Genomic DNA, 20334 nt, shown 5'->3' on the forward strand with positions numbered 1-20334 from the left:
AGACAAAAAGAAGATAAATCCACAAAGATGAGAAGAAACCAGTGCAAAAAGGCTAAAAACTCCAAAAACCAGAATGCCTCTTCTCCATTAAGGGATCACAGCTCCTCACCAGCAACGTGAGGAGGTGTGATGGAGAATAAGTTTGGTGAATTGACAGAAGCAAGCTCTGAGCTAAAGGAGCATGTTTTAACCCAATGTAAGGAAGCTAAGAACCATGAAAAAAGGTTACATAAAATGCTAACTAGAATAACCAGCTTAGAGCACATAAATGACCTGATCGAGCTGAAAAACATAGCATGAGAACTTCTTGAAGTACACACAAATTGTTCCTTTCCACGTTTAGTGTTTCCTTTGGAAGCTCTTGTAGGGCAGGCCTGGTGGTGACAAAAATCTCTCAGCATTTGCTTGTTTGTAAAGGATTTTATATCTTCTTCACTGATAAAGCTTAGTTTGCCTTGAAATGAAATTCTGGGTGAAAAACTCTTTTCTTTAAGAATGTTGAATATTGGTCCCCACTTTCTTCTGTTTTTTTTAGGGTTTCTGCCAAGAGATCGGCTGTTAGTCTGATAGGTTACCCTTTGTGGGTAATGTGACCTTTTTCTCTGGCTGCCCTTAGCATTTTTTCCTTCATTTCAACCTTGGTGAATCTGAGTATTATGTTTCTTGGGATTGCTCTTCTCGAGGAGTATCTTTGTGGTGTTCTAAGTATTTCCTGAATTTGAATGTTGGCCTGCCTTGCTGGGTGGTGGAAGTTCTCCTGGATGGTATCCTTAAGAGTGTTTTCCAACTTGGTTTCATTCTCCCCGTCACTTTCAGGTACACTGGTCAAATGTAGGATTGGTCTTTTCGTGTAATCCCATATTTCTCAGAGGCTTTGTTCATTTCTCTTCCCTCTTTTGTCTCTAATCTTGTCTTCTCACTTTATTTCATTGAGTTGATCTTCAATCTCTGATATCGTTTTTTCTGCTTGATCTATTCAGCTCTTGAAACCTGTGTATGCTTCACGAAGTTCTCGTGCTATGTTTTGCAGCTCCATCAGGTTGTTTATGTTCTTCTCTAAGCAGGTTATTCTAGTTATCATTTCTTCTAACCTTTTTTCAAGGTTTTTAGCTTACTTGCGTTGGGTTAGAACATGCTTCTTAAGCTCGGAAAAGTTTGTTATTACTCACCTTCTGAAACCTTCTTCTTTCTTGGTCAAACTCATTCTCCATCCAGTTTTGTTCCCTTGCTGGTGAGGAGCTGTGATCCCTTAATGGAGAAGAGGCATTCTGGTTTTTGGAGTTTTTATCCTTTTTGCGCTGGTTTCTTCTCATTTTTGTGGATTTATCTTCTTTTTGTATTTGAGGTTGGTGACCTTTGAATGGGGTCTCTGAGTGGATGTCCTTTTTGTTGATGTTGAAACTATTTCTTTCTGTTTATTAGTCTTCCTTCTAACAGTCATGCCCTTCTGCTGCAGCTCTGCTGGAGTTTGCTGGAAGTCCACTCCAGACCCTGCTTGCCTGGGAATCACCAGCAGAGGCTGCAGAACAGCAAAGATTGCTGCCTGTTCCTTTCTCTGGTAGAAATTAATAGCCTACCATTATAAGAAAGTCCAGGACCAGATGGTTTCACAGCCTAATTCTACCAGAGGCACAAAGAGGAGTTGGTACTATTTCTTCTGAAACTATTTCAAACAATAGAAAAAGGGTCTATTAACTCATTTTATGAGGCCAACATCATCCTGTTACCAAAACCTGGCAGAGACACAACTAAAAAAGGAAAATTCAGGCCAATATCCCTGATGAACATCAATGGAAAAATAATAAAATACTGGCAAACTGAATCCAACAGCACATCCAGAAGCTTATCCATCATGACCAAGTTGGCTTCATCCCTGGGTTGCAAGGCTAGTTCAACCTATTCAAATCAATAAATGTAATTTATCACATAAAGAAAATCAAAGACAAAAAACACATGATATCTCAATAGATGCAGAGAAGTCCTTTGACAAAATTCAACAGTGCTTCATGATAAAAACTTTCAATAAACTAGGTATTGATGGAACAGATCTCAAAATAACAGGAGCTATTTATGACAAACCCACAGCCAATATCATATTGAATGGGCAAAAACTGGAAACATTCCCTTTGAAAACCAGCACAAGACAAACATGCCGTCTCTCACCGCTCCTATTCAACATAGTATGGAAGTTCTGGCCAGGGCAATAAGGAAAGAGAAAGAAATAAATTGTTTTCATATAGCTAAAGAGGAAGTTAAATTGTCTCTATTTGCAGATGACATGATTGTGTATTTAGAAGAACCCATCATCTCAGCCTAAAATCTCCTTAAGCTGATAAACAATTTCTGCAAAGTCTCAGGATACAAAATCAATGTGCAAAAATCACAAGCATTCCTATACATCAATAACAGACAAACAGAGTGCAAAATAATGAGCGAACTCCCATTCACAATTACTACAAAGACAATTAAATACCTAGGAATACAACTTACAAGAAATGTGAAGGACCTCTTCAAGGAGAACTACACATCACTGCTCAAGGAAATAAGAGAGGGAACAAACAAATGCAAAAATATTCCATGCTTATGGTTAGGAAGAATCAGTATCATAAAAATGGATTTTCACCATCAGTTGGAAAGATTATATGGTTTTGGTCCTTTATTCTTTTTTATTATTATACTTTAAGTTCTGGGGTAGATGTGCAGAACATTCAGGTTTCTTACATAGGTATAAATGTGCCATGGTGGTTGGCTGCACCCATCACTCAGTCATCTATATTACATCTTTCTCCTAACGCTATCTCTCCCCTAGTCTGCCACCCTCCAACAGTCCCTGGTGTGTGATGCTCTCCTCGCTGTGTCCATGTGTCTTCATTGTTCAACTCCCACTTATGAATGAGAACATGTGGTGTGTGGTTTTCTGTTATGTTAGTTTGCTGAGAATGATGGTTTCCAGCTTCATCCATGTCCCTGCAAAGGACACAAACTCATCATTTTTTATGGCTGCATAGTATTTCATGGTGCATACGTACCACATTTTCTTTATCCAGTCTATCATTGATGGGCATTTGGGTTGGTTCCAAGTCTTTGCTATTGTGAACAATACTGCAATAAACATACATGTGCATGTGTCTTTATAATAGAACAATTTATAATTATTTGGGTATATACCCAGTAATAGGATTGCTGGGCCAAGTGGTATTTCTAGTTCTAGATCCTTGAGGAATTGCCATACTTTCATACACAATGGTTGAACGAATTTACACTCCCACCAACAGTGTAAAAGTGTTCCTATTTCTCCACATCCTCTCCAGCATCTGTTGTCTCCAGATTTGTTAATGATCACCATTCTAACTGGCGTGAGACAGTAGTTTTAATTTGCATTTCTCTAATGACCAGTGATAATGAGTTTTTTGTCATGTTTCTTGGCCACATAAATGTCTCCTTTTGAGAAGTGTCTGTTCATATGCTTCACCCACTTTTTCATGGGGTTGTTTTTTTTCCTGTAAATTTGCTTAAGTTCTTTGTAGATTCTTGATGTTAGCCCTTTGTCGGTAGATTGCAAAAATTTTCTCCCATTCTGTAAGTTCCCTGTTCACTCTGATGATAATTTCTTTTGCTGTGAAGAAGCTAGTTGGTTTGATTAGATCCCATTTGTTAATTTTGGCTTTCGATGCCATTGCTTTTGGTGTTTTAGTCATTACGTGTTTGCCCATGCTGATGTGCTGAACGGTATTGCCTAGATATTCTTCTAGAGTTTTTATGGTTTTAGGTCTTACATTTAAATATTTAACCCATCTGGAGTTAATTTTTGTATCAGGTGTAAGGAAGGGATCCAGTTTTAGCTTTTTGCATATGGCTAGCCAGTTTTCCCAATACCATTTATTATATAGGGAATCCTTTCCCCACTACTTGTTTTTGTCAGGTTTGTCGAAGATCAGATGGTGTGTGGAATTATTTCTGAGGTTTCTGTTCTGTCCCATTGGTCTATATATCTGTTTTAGTACCAGCACCATGTTGTTTTGGTTACTCTAGCCTTGGAGTATAATTTGAGGTCAGGTAGCATAACGTCTCCAGACTTGTTTTTGTTTTTGTTTTTGTTTTCCCTTAGAATTGTCTTTGCTATGTGGGCTCTTTTTTGTTTCCATATAAAATTTAAGGTGGTTTTTTCCAATTCTTTGAAGAAAGTCAATGGTAGCTTGATGGAGATAGCACGGAATCTATAGATTACTTTGGGCAGTAATGGCCATTTTTACGATACTGATTATTCCTAACTGTAAGCATGGAATGTTTTTCCATTTGTTTGTTTCCTCTCTTATTTCCTTGAGCAGTGATGTGTAGTTCTCTTTGAAGAGGTCCTTCACATTTCTTGTTAAGTCGTATTCCTAGGTATTTGTCTTTGTAGAAATTGTGAATGGGAGCTCACTCATTATTTTGCACTCTGTCTGTTATTCTTGTATAGGAATGCTTGTGATTTTTGCACATTGATTTTGTATCCTTAGATTTTGCAGAATTTGCTTATCAGCTTAAGGAGATTTTGGGCTGAGACGATGGGGTCTTCTAAATATACAGTCATGTCATCTGCAAATAGAGACAATTTGACTTCCTCTTTAGCTATTCAAAAACACTTTATTTCTTTCTCTTTCCTTATTGCCCTGGCCAGAACTTCCATACTATCAGAAGCTAAATAAGGTATTGGGCAGGGTGGAGATGTGTAGTAGAGAGAGGAGGACATATAGGGATAGATAATGTGTGCAAAGAAATAGGTCAATAGAATGAATAAGGTCTAGTTTTTGATAGTACAATTGGATGACTATAGTCAGCAATGATTTATTATGTTTTAAGATATCTAAAAACATGAAATTACAATGTTCCTAACACAGAGAACTGTTATGCTTCAGGGGATGGTTGCCCTAATTATCCTCTTATGACTGACACATTGTATGCCTGTATTAGAACATCTCATGTACCCCGTGAATATATACACCTATTATGTACCCATATTAAAAATAAAAATCAATTTTAAATGGTTTAAATAGTAAATGTTATGTTATGTGTATTTTGACACAATAGAAAAAGAAGGACTACCAGCTCAACATCCTGGGGCCAATTTTTGACAGGTTTTGTTTCTTTCAACAGTTTGAAAGTGTCATTCCACTGCTTTCTGGCCTCTATGCTTTTTAGTGAGGAATCTGCTATTAATTTTATTGGAAATTTCTTAGATGTGACAAGTTGCTTCTGTCTTGCTGCTTTCAAGATTCTCTATTAGTCATTGACATTCAATAGTTTCATTATAATGTGTATCAATGTGGACCTATTTGATTTTCTCCTACCCGAAATTTATTGAGTTTCACTGATGTATATATTCACGTCTATGACTTAAATTGGAACATTTTCTGGCATTATTTATTATTCAAATTATTTATTATTTATTCAAATATTCTTTTTGGTTCCTTTGCTCTATTTTCTGCTTTTGGGATAATCGCAATGTATACATTGTTAAACTTCATGATGTGTCACAGGACCCTTAAGTTCTGTTCACCTTTTTTCTTCATTCTTTTATATTCTATAGGGATAATGTCATTGCACAGACTGGATAAGGACCAGTTCTATAGACTGGATAATATCAAAAGACCTATCTTCAAGTTCACTTTTTTTCATGTTAGTTATTGTACTTATCAACTCCAGAATTTTTGATTGGTTTCTTTGTAAATTTCTAGTCTTTAGTGTTACTCTTGAAATGTTCATATATAAATTCTGTCTTTCGTTTAGATTTTTTTTCTATATTTCTTTCCTCTTTGAACATATTTAAGATAGTGGATTTAAAGTTCTTGTTTATTATATCCTATGTCTGTGCTTCCTCAAGGATAGTGTCTGTTAATTTGTTCTTTAAATGGGTCATTCTTTCTTGTTTATGTTTCCTTTATTTGGTAGTTTAGTTGAAAACTGAACATTTTGAATATTACAATGTAGTAACTCTGGAAATCTGATTTTTTTTTTTTTTTTTTTTGGACATGGAGTGTAACTCTATCTCCCAGGCTGGAGTGCAGTGGTGCAACCTTGGCTCACTGCAACCTCCACCTCCCGAGTTCAAGCAATTCTCCTGCCTCAGCCTCCCAAGTAGCTGAGATTACAGGTGCTCGCCACTGCACCTGGCTAATTTTTTGTATTTTTAGTAGAGATGGGGTTTCACCATCTTGGCCAGGCTTGTCTCGAACTCCTGATCTCATGATCCACTCGCCTTGGCCTCCCAAAGTGCTAGGATTACAGGCGTGAGCCACTGTGCCCAGCCAGAAATCTGATTCTTATCCCTCTTCTCAGTTTAGGTTGCGTGCAGTCGCTGTAACTGTTTGATACTTTTAAAAACTATTTTTGTGAAGTCTGCATTTATTTGTCATATATGATCTATGAAGTCTCTCTTTCTTTAAGATGTGTCTGCTAGAGTTCTGACAGAGGTTTCTTTGAACAGAAGAGAGGGGGGAAAAGGGGTAAAGAGAGAAAGAAAGAAAATAGAGAGAGAGAGAAAGAGAGAGAGGGAGCAAGAGAGAGAGACAGATGAAGAAAAAAACCCTCTCTTAGTCCTTAGAGTTTGGCTCTGTGTTTCAACAGTGCTTAAATGCTAGGAACTAAAATTATAAAATAGAGCTTAGTGTTGGAAAATAGGAGCTGGCTGAAGTCTGCTTGCTTGTGAAGAAAGATTGCAGCGACCTTGACTTAGTCTTCACTCTCTGCCTGCACGGAGCCTAGAGAGTAGCCAGAAGTGAAAACTTAACATCTTCCTTAAGTCTTTTATGAGCTTGGATCTTCCCTTGATTATTTGTGTCCATTTTTAAATTTCCCAGTATACACAGGCAATTAAAAATGCCCCAGTTTCCCAAAAAATCTCTCTTTCATGCTTTTCTTTCCAGGCTTTTATTATTCTATTGTATGTGTCCACCATAAACGTTTGCTCCAGGCAGCTTCAGTTATTAACGTTACAATGTTTTTGAGGACTACTCATCACTTTTCAGATCTGAGTAAGTTCTGAATTAAGCAAAATATAGACAAGTACCTTGGATCAGTCCTTCAGGTATCCTCCAAACATGTTAGAACAAACAAAGCTCTTTGCAAATAAGATTGTTTATGTTTCTCCAGAATAAGGCACCGAAGTTCCACACTGGTAACATGAGCTTCCATTTTTTTAAGATTATCACTGAGCTGGGAGGGCGTGAGGCAAAACACAAATAAAAATGTCACAAAGCTTCCCTATTATCTTTAAGTTGCATTTTTCTTGATTCAGCATTTACTTGGTTGCTGTAAATCTTTGACTCTTTTCCAGAGTTTTGACCAAGTTGATTCTAACAGGTTCTGATTGATTTTTTGCTGTTTCTGTGAAGGGAAGGGCCCTTGAAACTGCCTACATAGAAATTGTGCTGACACTGATCCAAGAGCGATTTCATTTTTACTAAACATTTTATGGAAAGGATAAAAGGTGGTGATAAGTTTAGACCTTGGTTGGAAAGGCCCTTGTTGAAGGCTCTATATGCATTTCCTGTAGCTGCCATGACAAATTAACATAAACTTGGTGGCTTAACACAACATAAATTTATATTCCTATATTTCTGGAAGTCAGAAAAGTACAAAATTTAGGTGTCAGTAAGACTACTCCTTATAGATACTCTGGAGGAAAATTTGTTTCTGGCCTCTTCCAGCTTCTCTTGGTTCCAGGCATTACTCGGCTTCTGGTCACATCACTCCAATATCTGCCTTCAAGATTACATTGCTTCCTTTCCCTCTTCTGTTTGAAACATCCTTCTGCCTCTATCTTATAAGTATACATGTGATTGTATTTAGGGTCAACCCAGGCAATCCAGGATAAGATTCTCCTCTCAAGTTCCTTAACCTAATCATGTCTTCTATCACAATAAATAATATGTACTCTTTTTTCGTATTCAGAAGTTCTGTGGATTAAGATATGGACATGTTTTTTGGGGAACCACCATTTGGTTTATTACAGGCTCCATTTTACATCCATTTTTCTTTTGTCAGTCTAGACAATCGTGATGGATAAAGAAAAGGGATAATTTTCCCCTTTTCCCTAAAAGGAGTTTGAATTGCTTCTTCCCTTATCTACAGGGAAGAATCAAATATGTGTGCATAAGTACAACTAAAGGCAAATTTCTAAATTCCAAGTAATTTGAATTTATTGTTTTATGGTATACCTCTCCTGCCTCGGGGGTTTAATTCCTATTTGAGGGAACATTTCCATGTGATCCATTTAGACCAGGCCTTTCTAAGGCTTTTCTGGTTTGATAGATATTAGAGAAATAACTTATAGCAGCTTAAGTGCCTTTTTTTTTTCAGTGACATTTGTATTTTAATTAAAGATCCACAAACCTTGAATTCTGGAAATTGGTGAGATTAAGCTCAAGATTCACATTTTATACATGGAAACATGGGAACTCTGAAAGGGTAGGCCCTCATGGTAATCTCTAGAATACAGAAAAATTGGCCCTCATAGTAAGTTCTAGAAGACAGAAAAATTTTTTGAGACCAAAGGGCTGACTCTTCCAACAGTGATACTTTAAGCCCTGAGAAGCGAAGAAGGGAGGGGTGTGTGTGTGTGTGTGTGTGTGTGTGTGTGTTTTACTTTGTGTGAATGGTGGGGAAGTGGTAAAGCATATAGAGTCTTCTCAAAATGTCATGTAAATATTAGTGACCTTTATTGGTGGAATACTTTTTTGACAACAAAAATTTGCACAACTGTTTAGTTATAGAATCAGGTAAAACTATAACTTAAGGTCTCATTTCCCAATTCAGTACTTCTTATACCATACCACATGAACATCTGCTTTTACTGACAACTCACAATATCATTCCTGGAGGCACTGCAGTAAAGGACGTCTTTGCTTTGCACGTTTTTCACTTTGAAAATTCAATGTTTATGTAACCTGGTCTTCCTCTACCCTCCAAACTCGTTCCCATGATATGAGAGACTGAGTGATTATCAATTGTTGGTGTCCTTCCTTAGTAGCACATTTAGACATGAACATACAAGCAAGTGATCTCTACCTGGGAAGGCGAAGCTGAACCTAAGTTATATAAAGTGACTATATTTACAGACTAAATTGTCTAGTGATTCCCTCCCTTCTTTTTTGTCACCAGGGTAGCAACAACTTTGCTGTTTTTTTGCAGCTTTCTTAGACATCGACATACAAGAAACTGCACTTTTAAAAAGTTGATGAGTTTTGACATATGTATACATTCATAAAAGTATCAGCAGAATTAATAATAAATTCATCACCCCCAAATGTTCCTTATTCCCTGTTATAAGTACATCTCTCCCTTCCACCACCCTTCTTCCTGCTGGCCCCTCCTTCCTTTCTTGACCTCACATAGTAGTATTAAAATGTTCCAATTCAGAAAAGCAGCCAGATTCTCTGGATCTGAGCCAAGAGTGGAAAACTTTCCTTGGGCCTTGCTTCCTTTCTTCTTTGAAAAGAAGCCAGATCCTCTCAAAGATCTTTCTTTGCAGCTCCACACAAACAACTCCAAGATAAGATCAAGGGCCTTAAAAAAGTTATTGGGAAATTGGAATACTTGAATAAGTTGCAAGGAGGATTCTAAAGTCTGCAAATTACTTGAGGATGAACTGAAGAAATATTTGGGATGAAAACATGCTTCTTAAGGAAACATTGTTTTCCTATAATAAAACAGAATAAATTTTAATAATAATAAAAGAAGAAAATGCTTCATAACCCTAAGTGAACACTGTCAGTCATTTGGTATGTTTTCATTCCTGCCATTTTCCCTGTGGAAAAGAAAAAAGCCCTTATTAAAATCTACTTTGAATGCAACTTTTGAGCTTCAGTGTTTATATTTCTTTTCTCTACATGCCTTCAGCATAAACCACCATAAGCTAGATATAAAAGCTTGTGATTGTATACTTTTCTTAGGTCTCAGAGAATGAATTAGCCTGTATTCTTAGAGGAAGTGGCCACAATATGCTAGTCAAAACAAAAGCTCCATTTTGGTTCTGTTTGCAGACACTAAAGAATCAGAATTTACAAAAATAGAAAAATGTCTCTTCTTTGAGAGAACAATTGTTTGCAGCAGGATAGAGAAACTCCTGAGAAAATCCAACTGCTATCGTGAAAGTTATACTTTTTGTGGAGTTGGCACTAAGGATGAGGAAATTAAGTTCTGAGTGTACATAGAGAAGTAACACTTCCCATCTCTCCACTAGACTGGAAGGATCCATTTCAATGCTGGTTTTCTATGTTCAGTACTACAGATGGCCTACCAATCAATTAGCATGCTGTGTAGTTCACTTCAAATTTATTGGAGGTGGTGAGTGGAATAGAATTTGTGTTTTTCTGGGAGTCAAGAAACCCTAGCATAGTGCCTGACAGAGTAAACACTCAATAAATATTCACTGAATCAGCAGAACTGAGATCTAGTTTTAGATTTTGCTAACAACTTACTGAAAAAAGTCAGTAACTTTTTGAAGAGGAGGGAATTTAAATTGATCTATCCTTGTCACCATCCATCAATATGTAGACCTAGGCTAACAGAAGTGATTTATCAAAGATACTTAAGCCTTTCTGATCTCTAGCTTCTTAAACTACAAAATAGGGGTAGCAATTCTTTCATATCTTATGAGGATACTGGATCTAATAATATAACAGGTATAAAATTGCATTGAAATATATAAAAATATTACTCATGTATAAGGCATTATTAGGATTATTAGTAGAAGCTTCAAGCTCACTAACCAGAAAGGCAAGGGAGCTGCAAAACAAAAGGATTAGGCTGCATTCCTAAGTGGTAATTGCCCACTGATTGGTGTTTAGGGAGCTGTGTGCAACTTCGGTAGTATAATCAGATCCAAAATGAAAAGAAAGGGATGCTTTGAGTTTGGACCTATCACTAGAGACCAAGGAAGATCATCCTAAATAGCTAGGGGTTCGCATCAGCATCCACAATATCCTTGCTATGTATCTTTGGAAAGTGACTTGGTTGCTCACATCTCAGGTTCCCTATTAGTAAAATAGGACAATTGATACCTTCCTCATAAATGTGTTGTGAAGATTATAATTCCAAGAGGTTGGATCAAAACTGGAAAGAGTTTTTCCTTAAATCCTGAGATGCCCTCAGGAGCAACCATAGAAATTAAAACCACCTTTTGAGATTTCAATAAGGAAAGGGAGGATACATTCCTTACTCCCAACTCAAAGATAGAGAGTTGTGCTCAAAATTCTAATTTTCTTAAGAACAATGAAAATGTATCTTGAAAAGTTGTACCCTGATGATTATTTTGCAAAAACTTTCCCTTAAACTATCTCAATTCAAAAGGACTAACAGCCTAGTCTTCAGGCACTTTGATATACAAACAGTATACTGGACCAATACTAAAAGATTTAGGCAACCTGGATCACCACAACCCCCTTTCTTAGTCAACTTGTGTGTTTTCAACCTGAAAACTGCAGCTACTTGGATTATAAACCAGTAAACTACATTGATAGGACATGATGTGTGTAAGATTGAACAGGTTGAAAGGTGATGGCAGGTATGGGTTACATTTTCACTGTCTTGTGCTTATGTAAGTCTGACTGGAATGGAAATGGAGAGACAGAAGTGGGGGTAGAGTTTATTCTGTGAGTTGGAGATGTGCCTTGCTAATGACTCAACCAAGCTGGCCTATTTTGTTTTAGTCTGATTTCATTGTTTTGACAAGATTTTAAAAGGACACTGTAAGTTGAAAGTTCTGAGATAATTGATGCCAGACAAATATGATTGAGGACCAAAATTGTCTTTTTTATTTGTTATTCTTGTTAAGCAGTGACAATGGAATCAGAATCACCTTCTGATGATTTTAAAAACATTTATGTTGTTATAAAATTTATGTTAGTTTTTGAATTAAACACTTGAAAAGCTAGCTAAAGACTGATAAACTTTAGTTTACCTTCTTTTCACTACCTAAAGATAGCATAAAAGAAAACACCTAACATCAAATAACAAACACAAGTACACATACACAAATGTGTTTCTGGCAAAATTGTCTTTTACAGTCTATTCTTAAACAAGTTTCTGGAATTGCAAGCAGAGTTGCAAGGGCCTGTGATTCTAGCTTTTAGTTATACAGCTTACCACTAAGCTTCCTGAGTGACAGACATATAGCACAGCACATGACAGGAGTTTTCTGGGAATAGTTTATAAAAGTAAGAGTCCCCTAAATTATCTTCAACCCATTGTGCATCCATCTGTTCCAAATGCTGCTTTACAGGGAATTACACCCTGCTCCAACTCCCCTGCCGATAGCTTAGAGACCCAAAAGGCATCACAAAAATAAAGAGCACTTTAAACTTCTCTTTGCTTTCTTTCATTCAGAGACTATAACCTGCTGTATCTCAATAGGTTGAAATCCATGAACAGCAGATGATGTGGTGAAAAAAGTGTCAGGCAGTTCCCGAGGACTGATGGAGCCAGAGTCACTTTGCACCGAGCCTCCACTATTCTCAAACTGGGAGATTTTCTTTTTGATCATCTTTCTTTCCTTGGCTCTGCGATTCTGAAACCAGATTTTCACCTGAAACACAATGGGGCAACATACTGAATGCAGTTAACTTAGTGATTTCTGATATTGTACAAAGACTTTAGCATTTACAAAGCCCTTTCACATGCGTCACTTCATTTGAGCCCCACATTGACCTTGTGAAGTATGCCCACTTAACAGGTTAAAAAAAAAAAAAAGCTTAAGACTCAGAGAGGGCAAGTACCATGCATGAGATGAAACTGAGATTCAAGTCTAGGGCTACTAACTGTGAATGCAATAATCTTTATATTATAACTTACCTACCTCCTCTGTTGCACAGGTAGAAATAAATGAGGCTAGAATGACAGATGCTGAGGAGTGCTGATAAGAGGGAGATATTTGAATAGCAAAAGTAACTATAATCAGCCATTTCTATGTTTTATTAATTTTTTTACTAATGAGAAATTTCCAATTAGTAAAATATTGATAAAATAAGATAGAAAATTTATCTTCCTAGTAGTATACTATTACTAATAGGAAGTTTGTCTTCCTATTAGTAAAATATTAATAACACATATAAATGAATGAACAAGGGTGATTAAATATTATATAATTCTTGCTGGAGACAGATGAGTGTGATAGCAATGTGCCTTCACAAGTGGTTGAAATGCAAGGTACTTGGGATAAGGCAATGCATTAAAAGACTTTACAATTCTAGAATTCTGATTCTACTGAAATGGACTGTATGGTACATGTTGGATGTACTTCTGGTGTACCTGTCTCTCAGAAAGGCCCAGGTTAACTGCCAGCTCTGATTTTCTCCGGATAGTGATATATCTATTGCAGTGGAATTCCTTTTCCAGCTCCAATCTTTGATGATCAGTATAAACTACACGATATTTTTCTTTTGTCCTGGTTTTACCTGTTAGGGGAGAAAGAATTGAATTTAATCTTTTTCCATTTCTTGGAGATTGTTTTGGTTAAAGAAATCATAGCCACTCTTCCCACCCTCATCTTTACTTTAAAATATAAAGTAAGTATATTTGTGAATCAAATATTCATAAAAGTCAATTTCTCCATTAAATACATTTTCATCTGTGGCTATGATAGCAATATCTGTCTGTCTACCACCTATAGACGTAGACGTATATCTACATATCTATAGCTCTCTTTATATATTAAACCAACATCTCTTTAATTAATATTTCTCCTAAAATGATCAGTCAAATCACAATCATCCCATCTTGGCCTATTTTTGTAGCAGAGCATTTAAAATACTTAAACACTTTAACCCATGGCTTTTATAACTCCCCACTTACATATGAGTTTAATACTGGCAGTAGTAACAACATCCATTATACAGGTACTTACCATTATATTTGATGCAGTCTTTTCATATCGTTCCTATTAAACCTCTTACCTACCTTCTGGAATTATGCGGAACATGTCTTATCTCCATTTTACAGATAGGAAACATGAAGCTCAGTTAGCGTAAATGACTTTATGCTAGAGAACTGAGGAGTGGGGACCCAAATACTTATCTTCGACTCTTATTTAAGTATGCTAACTAAATGTTATTCCAAGTTCAAATATGCTGGGAAGCATAATAATGGCCCGAGAGTGGAAAACACTTGTAGGATCCTGACACTACAGTTACATAATTTCTTAGAATTTGGTTTGGATAGTAATTTTAAAAGAAAACATTAATTGTCATTGAGGTGATTCTGTTTCAGAAAACCTAATTACCTATTAGAAAAAAAATAGTTTTTATGTGAGTCTTAATTTTTATTACCTAGTGGATAGTGAATGACGGAAGGAGGAGGTATTGACTTAAGCAGAATAAAGTGAGTATTCCATGCCCTTTGAAAGGATATACAAACATTTGCTTTGTGTTACAACATTTAACTAATTTCTCATGCCCTCCTTCAAATAGAGTTTTATTCCTCCTTACAAATTTTCCAAAGGTACTTAGGAAGTTTCCTTTTCTTTTTAATTTCTCTACCGCCCTCCAGGATCTTCCTCTTTTTCTCTATGGCTTTTAAAAACTCCTTCTGATCTTCCTAGTTGTTTTTGATGTGATTTTTTGGAGGCGATCTGTAGGACAAAGACTTCCTTAAAGCAGTTCCCTAAACTCCATTGAGGTGTTAAGATGCAGCACAGGCCTAACAAAAGAGTTACATAGCATCAGATCCCATTCTGAACCCTCTTTACATTCAGAAACATCAGCCAATTGGTTCAGAATTTACAAGCCCTAAACAAATGTCAAACACCCTTTCATCTCCAGAAAAGGAATAAAAGGACATGAATGAAGAAATAAATTTAAGATAAGTGATATATTTTAAGATTAAATTAAATGGCTAACTAAACAATGAACTGAACAGAATCTCCTTTCCATGTCCTTAGAAAAGAAAAATGATGTGCTCCACTCAGTTAACCTACCTTAAACTCCTAAATTTTGAGCTGGTTTTCTGAATCTAAGAAAAAACCTGGAAGCCAGAAGTCTACCTTTTGGCATGTTGCAAAGACAAACTGTATATTTAGAAAAAAATAAAAACTTGGAGATTTATTTCTAGAGCCTTGAATCTTGAGATCTAAATGTATCTTTGAAATGATGGTTTCTAAAACCTTCCTAATCTTAAAGTGAGTGAGTGTTTAAATTATAACTTGAGGCAGACTGGTTAAAATTTCAACTTGTCTTTATCCATGTTGTATGCTCTTTGATAATCAATAAATATAACCAGACTTCAATAACTCTGGAAAGGTTGTGGTCCTTCCCCACCCTCATTGGTCATAAATTCCCCTCTTGCAGTTTCTTCTGAAGACAATAAAGTCAAGACCAGGCCCCTTTATTTGCCATAAAAAATCCTACCCTTTCCGGCAATATAACCCCTAAAGAAAGAAGGAATAAGGAAGAGCCTGGCTGCATATCAAAGCCATGTGAAGTGTTAAAAAGAGTCTGTTGCCAAAATCTGACAGATAAGACCTAAAACTCTAAGAAGGTATAGCTGAGAGGAAAAAAACCAACTGCACAGTTTACAAATAGAAATAAATTTGAATTTCCTGGTGCTCCTTTTGTGTCCCTCTCCTCGAACTGTCTTTCCCAATCCCATTGCCTGTTCTTAAATGATGAAAACAGATAAAGTGATGAAACCAGAATAAATGATGAAGGGGATTTGGATATTTTCTGGTAAAGCATAATGTCCATATTCCCACACCCAGGCACCAAAAATAGCACTAACAGAACTTTTATTGTTCAAGTTGTTCTCTTCTTCCAGAGACTATGACATTTCTGAGGGTGATGGGCTCCATTTTCAGCTGTTAGTGAGTTTCTTTAGGAAATTAATACTATTGAAGATGTATTTGCCTTCTCCTCAAAGACTAAGAAAAACTTCTGTAGTTTAAGATGGAAGGAGTCCTTCCCATCCTCCCAACCACATTATCTCTAAAGAATTTGCAAGCGAATGTCATCATATATGATGACTTATCATCTTAAATAAAAATAAAATGGTGTTCATTTGAAAGACTGGCTGCAAAAGTGCTGCTAGGCAGAAAGTCACTCTCCAAACACAGAGGTGATGATGATGATGGCAGTGGGTGTAAAGATTATGAAAATGAATATTCTTCTTTAGGGAGTACTGTCTAATTGACCCTACTTTGATGATTTTTCATCTTATGGTAATATTTCACTATTTTTAGCTAAAAATTGCATCCAAATTTATTTTGAAAAAAGTTGTACAGTGAAATAAGCAAAACCAAGGAAGACAATGATAAGTCTCAAGAATTATGAAGCAACTCATTTTATGAAGTGTCCTACTTGAATGATATCTAATTAAGCATAACTTCCTTCATGTTGTCCAGTGGCTTAAAACAATCAATCAGAATCAGAATCATTCACAATTACTTCCTCCTCTATCCCCCTCTTTTCCACTTCTAACAAGAAAGCCTCTCTCCAGCCTGCTTAGGTTATCACTTTGCCAAAGTTTAAAATGTGAAAGTGCATAATATTTAACTTTCCATAGAAACTTTTCTGTCATATTCCTTTTTACATAATCTTTAAAGCTAGATATGTGTAAAAAGAGACCACTTAGGGAACTAAGTGGAAATAAACGTGTTTACTTTTAAATCAGATCACCTAAGGAACAGTAATTTACTCTATATGTCAGCCTCTTGGCTCTCATTAGAAAATAACATGCTATAATGGTTACTATGAAATATTTTCTGATTGTCCACTAATATATGTATTTTTCTTTTTTTATGTTTATTTAAAACATTTTTTCAGTAATGGAAATGACTTTCATTTGACTGTCTTAAGCAAAGAAGGGTTACTTCCATATTGAAGTTACTCTTTTCGTCTTAGTCATAAACCATATGTTGTTCCACAGTAATATAGAGTGAAGTGAAAAATTTAGGAGAATCTGACTCATTCATTCATTAAGCAAATATTTAAGACCCACTATGTGCTAAGCATATAAATGGGTGCATTTTGGTCCTGAGTGGGTGGCCCATAGGTGATCAGCTTAATTTTTTTCATGCCGTTTATAAACTGATGTCCATGAAAGGGCTTCAATGGATCCATGAAGCTCCTGAAATTATGTAACAAATTACTTGTGTTTGTGTGTGTGTTGCTGTCCCTGTCTAAGATTAAAGCAGAATGGCCCCCCACTCCCTTCCCTGTCTAAGATTAAAGCAGAATGGCCACTTCTCCCGCCCTGGCTCCCAGCAGTCGCCCACCGGCTTGCAGATTAGGCTGAAATCACGATCGCTGTGCCTTCCCGCGCGCTGCCGCAAACCTGCATTCAGCCCCTATGCTTGAGAGACGCCTGCCTGGATAGTTATGAGGGCTTTAGTCTTTTATTAGTGCTGGAACTGATTCGTTTGCGTGCCAGGTGGGTGTGAGGGTTAGGTATCCTATTACGTGCCAGGTCAGTGCATTTTTCTAGGGAGATAACCAAAGTTTTTCATTATATTCTTAATTTGTTGCTAAATATGCACCTTAGACTATAAGAATAGAGCAAAGGGGTAATTTACATTTATAAGACATTAAAAGTAAACAAAATTTTAATTTAATGAAGCCTCATCTACAGAATAGGCTGCCAAGAATCGAAAGGGTTCCAATATCATTCAATTTTAAATTTCTCATAGAAATTGGAGAGAAAATCTTGTGAAGGGGCATTGTAAAGTCAGGTTTGAGGGTTTAACTAAAGATGAAGATGCAAGAGACTAAGGAGCTCCTTTCAAAACATTTTCTGGCATTAGGATTACCCGAGAGAGACTCAGGCTAATAAAAGCAAATGTAAATGGAAGATGTTTAAGCAGATAAAACTGTTATATTTTCCCACATAAACAGAAAATTCAAGGCTAGAGGTAATTTCTTTTATCTCATCCATTTACTCTCTTGTTCTCTATTGCAAACCCCATGCCGGTAACTTTCCTCTTAATGTGTTTCAAAACATAATCCTAGACTGCCAGCAACTACTTTTCTAGCTTTTGTGTCTTTTGATGATTGTTAGGGTTTAGTGAGTGGATGTTAATTACAACCCCGAGATTACATGTAATAAAAACTCTGGGCTGCCCCACCGTAACCTCTTTTTCTATCCTACTTAGTCACAGACTCTTATTTTTTAAAAAACGCAGATTTACTTGCAAACGCTTTAAAGCCAAGTATTTGAACTCTACTTTTACCTTGGGATTGCTACTCTAGTGATGTTCTAATACACAGAACTTCCTCTTCCTGGCTAAAAGTTCTCCTAATAGTAAAAATTGGTCACTTCCCACCCTCCTGCTTTTGCTTTTTGGAGGAAAGAAAAAGTGCAGAACCGAGAACAGGAGCATAATCATTGTGGACAAATGCTATTGAAATGCCATTTCCTCCCCAGAGGGATGAAAGTACTAGAGTCGAATTTTACTAATTTTCTCTAACGACAGAGACTGAGGATTGGAGTAATAAGAATGTGATAAAAGAACGACAGCTGAAAACAAACATTCCTCCCCCCACCCTGGTCTAAGATTAAAGCAAAAGGGCCACTTCCCCCGCCCTGGCTCCCGGCTCCCAGCAGTCGCCTACTGGCTTATTAGTTAGGCTGCGATCACGATCGCTGTGCCTTCCCGCGCGCTGCCGCAGACCTGCCATTCAATCCCTACGCCTAAAAGACGCCCGCCGGGATAGTTACGAGGGCTTTAGCCTTTTATTAGTGCTAGAGCTGATTCGTTTGCGTGCCCGGCGGGTGTGAGGGTTAGGTACCGTATTATGTGCCAGATCAGTGTTGTAGCCTGCTCGCCTGCCTCAACACTTGGGTTAGAAGAAAGGACGTTGTAAGCTGCAATGGATTTGAGGCCAATTTGCCTCTGCCAATTTGTAGGAAGGAAGCTGGAGCTTCCCTGAGAGACCAGGGTGACGAGGCTGCTTTGCCATCAGGGACTTCGTGGCTAAACTGGAGGGTCCGTTGCCAGCCAAGCACTGTTAACCTAAATTGAACATCACCAGCTTTAGGGGAGGGAAGGGGGAAGACAGCCCGCCCAGATAGGTAAGGGTTTGGAAATGGAACCATCAAGCTGTCCTCTGGCTTCATTCACCTGTTGAGCTTTCCCATGCATCTGTTTTCCCACGTGGGCAACTACAGGGTTGGATCCCGATCCTTGTGGCTCAACATACCCATTGTCCATTCACTCGCTTTCTTCATGGAGCAGCGAAAAGGGAAAAGCACCTCTAGGATAGATTTAGTCCCACTCGCTGCATTCCCTAAGTGAGTTTTGAGCCCAGGCGAACGCGAGAGAGATACCTAATAGGCCAGCCAGCCACATAGGGGTCTCCTCAGCTAAGCCCTCTTAGGAGAGGCCTGAGAAGCAGGACGGCAGGCCGAGCAAGCAAAACAGCGGAGAAGGGAAGGAAGGAAAAGTGCGTGGCCATTGGAATTGATTACTCACCCGTCACCTGCACTGTCTTGCGCATCCATGCATAGGGGCTGTGGTGGCTCCTGCTGGGGGAACTGGTGTTGGTGGCGCCTGCGTCGGTGGGTACAAGTGACCCGTCAGCCGAGCCTGGTAGACTGCTGCCGCTAGTTCCCCCTCCCGAAGGGGCCAAGTTGCTGTAGTCGAGCGAGCAGAAAGCGGCGGGGCTCGAGGTCAGGTCGTTCACCGGCACTGTTCCCATTGTACTAGACGGCCCAGGATACACGCTCCATTCTTCTCGCGGGGGACTGTAGGGTGAGCCCCAGGCTCCCAGAGTCGACCCATGAGGATCCATGCTGGACATATGAGGATACCCCATGTAGTGTGAGAAAGCCGATGTCGCAGCGAAATTGGAGGCTGGCATCAGACTTCCACCGTCCCCAGTGCCGCCTGCCTCAGCTGTGCCGCTGCCCCTAGCGCTCCTGAGAGTGCCCGGGTACATGCCTGCTTCTTTCTCCAAAAGGCAGCTTCCGTACATCGTGGCTTGGATAGAAGGCGCTCCCTAAACCATCCTGAGGTCCCTGTAAGGCCTCAACTCGATTTTGAGACAATAAAGCAGCAGCAGATAATAAATTTATCAGTACGTAGTTGTGCCGCAGGCTCCTCTAACCCCTCAGACTACTCCATCCTACGTTTCCAGGTGACTGGTAGCCCTGTGTAGATAGGCTACCAATAGCTGGGCTGACGTCAAGGGGCTTCAGGCTTTTACATAGCATTTGTATTCAAATGAAGGGCCATTTCACTTTCACAGCAACTCGTTCACCCTCTCCCCAAGCTCCCAGGCCTTTCTGTCTCATCTTTCTTGATTCTGTCCGTCTTGTTCCCATAGCATCACTATTATGCTTTTGGGGACAGGAACACTCCTCCAGCGGTTT

The 20334-nt window shown here is 38.1% G+C and overlaps 1 protein-coding gene across 1 annotated transcript; it reads right to left on the bottom strand.

Moving 5' to 3' along the window:
• Positions 1-11772: 11772 nt before the first annotated feature.
• CDX4 (caudal type homeobox 4) lies at positions 11773-20133 on the bottom strand. Its single transcript, XM_012475203.2, has 3 exons — positions 19436-20133; positions 13288-13433; positions 11773-12565 (listed from the first exon to the last, which is right to left on the bottom strand). The coding sequence occupies exons 1-3, from the start codon at positions 19935-19937 to the stop codon at positions 12359-12361; spliced, it is 855 nt and encodes a 284-aa protein (XP_012330626.2). The 5' UTR covers positions 19938-20133; the 3' UTR covers positions 11773-12358.
• Between the last annotated feature and the right edge of the window lie 201 nt (positions 20134-20334).

This window comes from Aotus nancymaae, unplaced genomic scaffold, assembly GCF_030222135.1.
Source record: "Aotus nancymaae isolate 86718 unplaced genomic scaffold, 86718_ANA_hifiasm-v0.15.2.pri h1tg000004l, whole genome shotgun sequence".
Classification (NCBI taxonomy): domain Eukaryota; kingdom Metazoa; phylum Chordata; class Mammalia; order Primates; family Aotidae; genus Aotus; species Aotus nancymaae.